This window comes from Orycteropus afer, unplaced genomic scaffold (genome assembly GCF_000298275.1).
Source record: "Orycteropus afer afer isolate SDZICR_OR568_19922 unplaced genomic scaffold, OryAfe1.0 scaffold00622, whole genome shotgun sequence".
Taxonomy (NCBI): Eukaryota; Metazoa; Chordata; class Mammalia; order Tubulidentata; family Orycteropodidae; genus Orycteropus; species Orycteropus afer.
In genome coordinates this window covers 1,015,574-1,024,400 of record NW_006922209.1, presented here as the reverse complement: position 1 = coordinate 1,024,400, position 8,827 = coordinate 1,015,574, and the positions used below count along the sequence as shown (strand labels likewise).

The 8,827-nt window shown below is 45.7% G+C and overlaps 1 protein-coding gene across 1 annotated transcript in view; it reads right to left on the bottom strand.

The window, feature by feature from the left end:
* LOC103210519 (oxysterol binding protein) overlaps window positions 1-6,774 on the bottom strand; it is a 33,909-nt gene extending 27,135 nt beyond the window's left edge. Inside the window, exon 1 of the mRNA XM_007956437.2 lies at window positions 6,413-6,774. Within this exon, the coding sequence (XP_007954628.1) occupies window positions 6,413-6,774 (362 nt within the window). The remainder of the gene's footprint in view (window positions 1-6,412) is intronic.
* Window positions 6,775-8,827: the final 2,053 nt, after the last annotated feature.

The window sequence follows — 8,827 nt, the reverse complement described above, 5'->3', positions numbered from 1 at the left end:
GGCATATATGGTAGGACTGGCAACAAATATTTTTGGGGGACAGAATTCAATCCGTAACTTTCTACCCTTTGGCCTCCTAAAATTCATGTCCTTGCAAAACACATTCACACATCACATTATCCCAAAAGTCTTAAATCAACTCCAAATCCAAAATCTCATCTTCCGAATCATCTAAATCAAGTATGTATGAGACTTCAGGTGTATTCCACCCTGGGGGATGATTCCCCTTCATCTGTGAACCTTTAAAATCTAGAATACAAGTTATCTGTTTCCAAAGTACAATGCTGGAACAATCACACGGCAGACATTTCCATTACAAATGGGAGAAATTAGATGGCAAGAACGGATAACTGGCACCAAGCATGTCCAAAACCCAGCAGAACAATTTACATTAGCTCTCAAGGCTTGAAAGGAATCCTCTGGTCTTTGGGACCACCTAGGCCACGGCCCTGCCCTCCAGACTCTGGGTGTTAGCCATGCTCTTTGGCTTCTGCGTGGAGTCCCCTCAGTCCTGGGCTTCAGCTCCACCTTCCAAGCCCTCCGGGAGGGTAACTCTGCTCCCCCTGCTCTAGGTGGCTCCATCCTCCTAGCCATCTGAGGGGCAACCCCACACCCTCAGCACCAGCATGCCCATTCTTCTGTTCCTGGCGAATAACAGCCGCATCTCCTCAGCTTTGGGTGGTGGCTCCATTCCCTGGCACACCTTCACAGCAGCCCCAGACTCTGGAACTAAGTTGGCAAAGATCAGACTCTGAAACCTAGGATACGGCACCACCATTTCAGATCCAGGAGACCATGGCCCCACCTTTTGAAACCGAGAAGACCCTCCTTCCCGTGCTCCTTCCAACTGTTCCGCTGATCTCCCTCCCAGCTGCTCCAGGGATGGTCCTACTCTTTTCTTGGAGAAAAACACTCTTTTGTCCTGTTTCCTGCCTGTAGTTCCAAGAGGCAGACAGCATCTTTCCTTTCTTTCTTTCTCTGTCCCCTTAAGTCTAAGCTGATGAGTTTTCTGCTGTGATAGGTGGCTAGATCCATCAGTCACAGAGTTGATCTCTTTAACAAAAGACTGTCTAGCCACATCCCTGATGAACATTCTAGGACAAGTGTCCTTAGTTTATACAAAAGAATTTTCCAAATCTTTAATTTGTTTTCATTTTGCACAGTTCATCTTTAAGTCTGTCTCCTTACTCTTGCACTGTACTATATGAGCGAAGGAGGAACCATGTGGCCCCTTTAAGATCTTGCTTAGAAATCTCATCATCCAGATACTCAAATTCATCACTTACAAGTTCTGTCTTCCACCAAACATTTGAACATAATGCAGACACATTCTTTGCTAAGGCATAAAAAGCACTGCCCTTCCTTCACTGTCTAATCATGCTCATCACCTCCTTACAAAGCCTTACCAGAAGCATATTTAATGCCCACATTTCTAGCAACACTCTATTGTGGTGCCATATGCATTGTCTAAGGTCACTGAGACTCTCTCTGCAGCTCTCCTCATTTCCTTCTCAGTTCTTACCAGGACTGCCTTTGACACCCATAAATTCTACCAACAGTCCCTTCAAGGCACTCTAGGATTTTACTATTAGACACCTCAAAACTCTTCCAGCCTCTACACATTACCCAATGCAAAAACCACTTCCACATTTTAGGTATTGGTGCAGTACCCCACTCTTGGTACCAAATTCTTGGTTATCTAGTGCTGCTATGACAGAAAGACCACAAATGTGTACTTTCACAAACAAATTCATTTTCTCTCAGTTTAGGAGGCCAGAAGTCTGCACTCAGGGTGCTGGCTCTGTAGCAAGGCTTTCTCTCTGTGGGCTCTGGAGGAAGAAATCTAATTCTGTGTTAGTTATCTAGTGCTGCTACAACAGAAATACAAGTAGGTGACTTTAACAAACAAATCTACTTTCTCACAGTTTAGGAAGTGGCAAGTCCACATTTAGGGTGCTGGCTCTAGAGGAAGGCTTTCTCTGTCGACTGGCTCTCAAGCAAGCTCCTTGCCTCTGGAGCGTCTGTTCCTGGGCGATCTTCATATGGTTTGGGACCTCTCTTCCCCCATCTCTAATTCCTAGTTTGCTTGTTCAATCTTTTTTATATCACAAAAAAGATTGACTCAAGACACACTCTACGTGAATCACACCTCATTAACATAACAAAGACAACCCATTCCCAAATGAGATTACAACCACAGAAATAGAGATTGGGATTTATAACACATATTTTAAGGGGACATAATTCAATCCTTAACAGTGGTATTTTCTGGCTAGACAGTTCTTCTCTGAAAAGGCCAGCCAAAATAGTAATTCAATATCTAGCAGCAGGCCAGGAAAATTAGTATCACGGGCCTATGATGGGAAATAGCATCTCTGGTGGCATAGTGCCTAAGGCATTTGACTGCTAACCAGAAGGCTGGAGGTTCAAACCCACCAGCCACTCCTCAGAAGAAAGATTAGGTAATCTACTTCCATAGTGACACTGTCTCGAAAACCCAAGGAGGGGTCGCTAGGAGTCGGATCTGACTCCACGGCAGTGTACTGCATTGTTGCGTATGATGAGAAAACAAGAATTCTACATAAGATTTAAAGTAAAGGGACACCTGTATAATTGGTATGTAAGAAAGAGCAGGATCTCCTAAAAGAGGGAAGTGGTTTGCCAAGGACTATTAGGAAAGGTTGTCTGAGGATGGATCTTAACTATATGATCTTGTTAAAATGAAAGCAGTATTTTGAAGAGGGTATATATAGGTGATTGTAGGTTTTCAAGGCCTGAAAATGACAATTTGGCTAAATAACTGTAAGAGGGATATCAAGGACCAGAAAAACATTCCTGGGAGGAATAAACCACTAATAGAGTTAGCAGAAAGTACTTCAATGTGATTCTGAAGATAGCATATAGATTCGATAACTCTGGATCCTGTTGCTTGATTGGTTTGTGGGTGGTACCATCTTAGCTGGCAAGGAGAGGTCTATGGCATATTTCCAAATATGTGGTTTGGTATGTTTTGGAAGTTTTATCTGTAGTCAGACAGGTACCACTTGCTTTTCTGAGAGCAAAGTTAAACATGGTTATAAATACTTGAAGAGATAACAACATGTATGATATAAATGTCCAAGATCAATACAGATCAAGACCGGTACTGATCAAAGAAATCCATTGGCTTGGACAAGAACTAGGATCAGGAAAAATGACCATATACATTAGGACCCTCAGCTCACATACAACTTTTGAAAAAGGGGCATCAGTGCTATTTACAGGCCAAGTCAGGATACGAATCAACTGAACATTAGAATCATGGTCAACGATAACAGAAAACATGACTAGTGGAAAAAGTTGGGCTTTGGGGCAAACTGAAAATTTTAATTTCTGACCTAACATTAACCTGACAGTCCTGAATGAGTAGTTGTTGTTGTGGTTATTTGCCATTGAGTCGGCCCCGACTCATAGCGACCTCTCCTTGGGTTTCCGAGGCAGTATCACTACGGAAGTAGGAATGCCCAACCTTCCTTCCGAGGAGAGGCTGGTGGGTTTGAACTGCGAGCCTTCTGGTTAGCAGTCAAGTGCCTTAGGCACTATGCTACCAGAGCTCTGAATGAGTAGTTAGAAAGGGTTATAATTAAAATCAATTCTGAATAATGCAAATTATATACACAACTGTTCACAATTATTGTTGCTTAAACACTAAGGATACAGTAAGTCTCGGGTTATCAACGTCCCACTGAATGACAACTCCCACTTGCCCTTTAATGTTATATAAATTTGCCATCACTTTGAAATGACTGAACCAACCCCTACTTGCAACAATTTTTTCATTACAATCACCTTCAGTTGCTGCACATGCAGCTTTTGGATCATTAAACAGGCTTTAAACCTTTTCTTGCACTAAGCCAAAACACTAAACCCACTGCCCTAGAGTCAATTCCAACTCAGTGATTCTTTTAGGACAGCAGAGAATTGCCCCAAAGGGTTTCCAAGGCTGTAAATCTTTACGGAAGCAGACTGCCTCATCCTTCTCCCAGAGAGTGGCTGGTGGGTTCAAATTGCCACCCTTTTGAATGCTTCAACCACACCAGAGCTCCTTCTTGCACTAAAGGCAGGCTAGGTAAGAACTGAATGTGCGTGTTCTGATAAATTCAACTTAAACACACTGAGGAACGGATCTCGTTTGTAACCCAGGGAACACCTGTCATTGAAGGCATTTTCCAGTTAGAAACCAGGTATGTGTTCCTATTTTAACCACCTCCAACTCTCACCTTCCAAGACCTTCCCCCACAACCAAATCTATAAAATGGAATTAAGAGAAAAAATATCCCTTCACCCCCACCTCTGCTAGTGAATGAAATCCCCATCAGCTGCCTTTAACACGTGTGCTCTGAGCCCCAGATTTCTAAATAAATTGTCTTTAGAAAAAGATTTCAATGAGAAATGTCATTATATTAAGAAGTCTCCTTCAAAGACTTTTATAGTTTTTATATACAGTGTACATATTAACCATGATCTATCAACTTATTTGCTGTAAGTAAGTAATTATTTCTGTATTTGAGTCATGCAACATTAACCTGGGGGAAGAGTTAGGGTATGTTGGTGTGAACAGAACTGGTTTCTAATGCTGACTCCACCAGAACCTTGGGAAACATACCTACCCAAAGTCTCAGTTTCCTAAGCAGGAAGATGGGAATATCTCCCAACTGCTATGGTGGGAGTCAATGAAACACTGTATAGGCAGTACCTGGGTTATGAATGAGATCAGTTCTTAAGCATGTCTTTAAGTTGAATCTGTAGGTAAGTCTGAAGGTGCACACACGGTTCTTATTCAGCCTTACTCTAGTGCAGAAGGCCAGCGGTTCAAACCCACCAATCTACTTCCATAGAGATACCGCCTTGGAAACCCAAGGAGGGGTCACTATGAGTCAAAGTGACTCAACAGCAATGAGTCTGGTTTTTTTTATTTTTTTTTTGGTTTAGTGCAAGAGAAGCCTTGGTGGTGCAATAGTTAAAGCACTCAGCTGTGAACCAACAGGTTGGTGATTCCAACCCAGCAGCTGCTCCAGGGGAGAAAGGTGTAGCAGTTGGCTTCTGTGAAGATTTCCAGGCTTGGAAACCATGCAGGGCAGTTCTACTGAGTTGGAATCAATAGTCAATAGGTTTGGTTTGGTGCAAGAAGAGGCTCAAAGCCTTTTCCGTGATTTAAAAGCTACACATGCAGCAACTGAAGATGACTGTGATGAAGAATTTGTTGTGAGTAGGGTTGGTCCGATCATTGCAAAGTGAGGGCAAATTTACATGACGTTGAAGGGCAAGTATGAGCTGTCCATAAGTTGATATCCCTAACCCGGGTTAATGTACCTGAAACATCTAAGCACACTGCCAGCCCTTAGGGAATGTTTGTGTCCTGTCCTCAAGTAACTTAACTTCTATCTACAGTAACATGAAGGTGCTCTGGTGTAGTGCCTAAGGCATTTGATTGCTAAGTAGAAGGTAAGAGTTCAAACCCACCAGCCACTGGCGAAGGAAGACTGGGCAATCTACTTTACAGAAGTAGATTTACCGCCTCAGAAGCCCAAAGGGGGTCACTATGAGTTGGAATCGACTCAATGGCACTGGGTTTGGTTTTGGTTTTTATGATAAAATGAGTAGCTCAAAAGACTTTGTATTCAACCAACTGGCCAGGCTGTTGAGTGATCATAAACACTCACCCCAAGTAACCGTACCAAAGACATGGATTCTTTTACTAAACTAAATCCTGACTATCCAGGGAGATTCCAGAAAGGAATACTTAATCATTCCCATGAGAGGAAGAGAAGCAAGCAAAAGAAAAGCAACACTGGCGTGCCCATCTCCAGCCTGGACTGTCCGGAAGACACAAACAGACGCCAAGTCTTGTAGAGATAAGATAGTGTACAGAATACGGAGGCCACGCTGTTGATGGTATTCTTGCGCCTGAAATGTGGAGGAAGCAAAGGTGGATACATCAAGGCTACCAATAACCTTGAATTTGAGACACGGGGCTCGACAGCTAAAACTTGGGACTTTCACTTAAGTTCCTTGGGAGCAGCGCCCGAGTTCTGTTCTCCTATCTGTGCCCTTTAGCACCCAGACAGTGCCTTCCTTGAAGAATTAGTAAGAGCACCGACGTGCTGGTAGCAACACAATGGACAGTAGATGCTGTCCAAACACCTGCTGCCTCGGAAGGCCAGGGGACGAGGGGAGGGTATGACACCAGGTGGGTAACACAGGTGGAGGAGCAAGTTCTGGGGCTCTGACTTTTGCGATAGTGGGCTCGTGTCGCGGACTGTCGATCCGCGAAAATGACAAAATGGGCCTGGGTCGACCTTGGCTGCGGGGCCGGGGCTGTTGGCTGCGGTGGGGGAGGCGAGCTGGGGAGCTGCGCCCCGGAAGCAGTTACCTGTAGTAGCTCAAGAGCCCGTTGCTCAGCACGAACCACCGCCGCTGGTAGCCTTTGATATAATTGGTCCATTTGAAGAGCCAGCCTTCTCGAGCTGAGCCCGAGCCCCCAGTGCCCGAGCCGCCCGAGCCCCCAGCCGGCGGTGCAGGAGCCGGGCCAGCCGCCGCCACTCCTCCGGGCCCGGAGCCCGGGCCACCCGCCACCGCCACGGCCACCGTCCCAGAAGCGACCCCGGATCCAGGCCCTGAGTCTCCGCGGCCGCCGCCACCTCCCATCACGGGGGGACCGGCGCCGCCGCCGCCTGGAGCTGCAATGGCTGCCGGCCCCGGCCCCACCACTCCCCTCAGCTCGGTCGCCGCCATGAGCCGCCGCCGCCCCGAGAGACAGGACCGGAACCGCCGACCAGAGCCGCCGTCGCCGCCGGGAGCGCCCCACACGATTAGCGCATCAGCCGCCGCCGCGCAGCGTCCCCGCCCCACCAGGCCCTCCGTGGGGAGGAAGGCTCGGCCTCTGAGACCGAGGATGTCGATTGGAGCCTCCGAGTGTCACTTGAGGAAGACCCAGCGGACATTGGTATTTTTCTCGGCCCTGGCATTCTACACCGCCCAGTGAGACGCCAGGGTGGGAACGCGTCCGCCAACCGTTCTGTTGATTGGTTCAGGTGAAGGCCAATCAGACGCCAGTACGAGCTCATTGGTGCTTTCCCGAAGGCTCTGGCGCTCAGGGAGAAATGGAGACTGCGGAGGGCCCGGCCAATTTGATCGCTGATTGGGTTTCGTTTCCGCCACTCATTTCAGTTTAGGGTCCCGTCAAGGCCACGTCACCTCCTCCCATCACTCCTCTCATCATCCTCTTCCGCCCTTACGGATTGGTAGTTAGCATCAGCTGCTCAATCTTTTCTACCATTTACTGGACAGTGAATATAAAGGAGGAAGAGCCTCGAAGTCGCATCCTCACTTTCACTTCTTATTGGTTGAACCCTGTGTCATTTACTTGGCGAAGATGGCGTTTGGAGATGTTTGGTTCCTGGAATTGTCTGTTACAGCTGAAACTTGAAAATGCTGGCCAATGAAAGAGACCTAATGAGAGAGAGGCAGGCTGGGGCAACCAATAAAATCCGGGAAGAGCGCTTGAGGCGTGACCGCGTTCCTTTAGCCTTTGGGAAGTTGATGGAAAGCGAAAACAGTCAGCTTCTCTAGAACCCGGCCGGCAAACTAAGTCTCAGCATCCCGAATCTACTTCTAGAGCCTGGTTTTGTAACCGAAGGCCAAGATTCCTGGGAAGTTCAGAAACAGCTTCTCCAATTCTGTCCTGGATCCACGACCCCAAAACTCTTCCTTTCTTGGTTTGCCTCGTCCCTTGTCTCTTCATTCAAGTCTGTCACTTGCCTCTACTATTCTGTCGGGGGGGTTGCTGACATGACTCGGAGAAGAAAATAGACTCGCGAGGACCAGGCTGTGTGCTTGTGAACGGTGTCTCTTACATACCTAAGCTTTTGTTGATTTTAGCATTTTAAGAGCACACGTGTATACTTAGCTTGTGTCTAAAAAGAATTGTTTTTTATAAGTTGAAGTTTGACTTTGTTCACGCATTTGTGAAAAGCACAGATTCAGCAACTAACTAAACATTTAAATATAAACTTGCTGCCAAATGGAACCAAACGCTGAAATTTGAGCAATCAGTGCTGGTTACATTTTGCCAGTGTGAACAAGCAAGAGAAATAGCTGTTACACTGTAAAACACTTTGCTTTTCCTTAGCAATGTGCTTTCCGGTGTCAAGAAAGTAAAGAAAAATACCCCTTTTCAGAAAATGGTTTTATTAATAAATTAATTAAAAAATAATTCTGGAGGCGAATACACTTTAAAAATCTGCAGATTGTTGAAATGGCAAATGTATTGTTGTCTATATATTTCACACATAACGCCAAACCAAACTCACTACTATCCAGTTGGATTCTGACTCATAGTGACCCTATAGGACAGAGCAGAACTCCCCATAGGGTTTCCAAGGCTGTAAATCTTTACCAAAGCAGCCTCAAATGTGTTCCCTGGAGCAACTGGTGGGTTCAACCCGTTGACCTTTTGGTTAGCAGCCCAATGCTTTAACCACAGGACCACCAGAGCTTCTTCTTCCTCTCCCTCCCCCTTCCCCTCTCCTCCCCCTTCCCCCCCCAATGTAAAAAAAATACAAAATCATTTAAATGTAGGCTGAGATTTGGGGTTAAACATTTTCTTTCTTAATTGAACTAAACTGAATCCATTTTTAAATTATTTTCTTTATTATTGATGAAAATATACACAGCAAAACCCACTCCCATTCAACAGCTTCTAGACATAATGATCAGTGACTGGCTGCACTCTTCACATTGTGTCAACATTCTCCTTATTTCGGTCCTAGTTGGTTTTTTTTTTTTT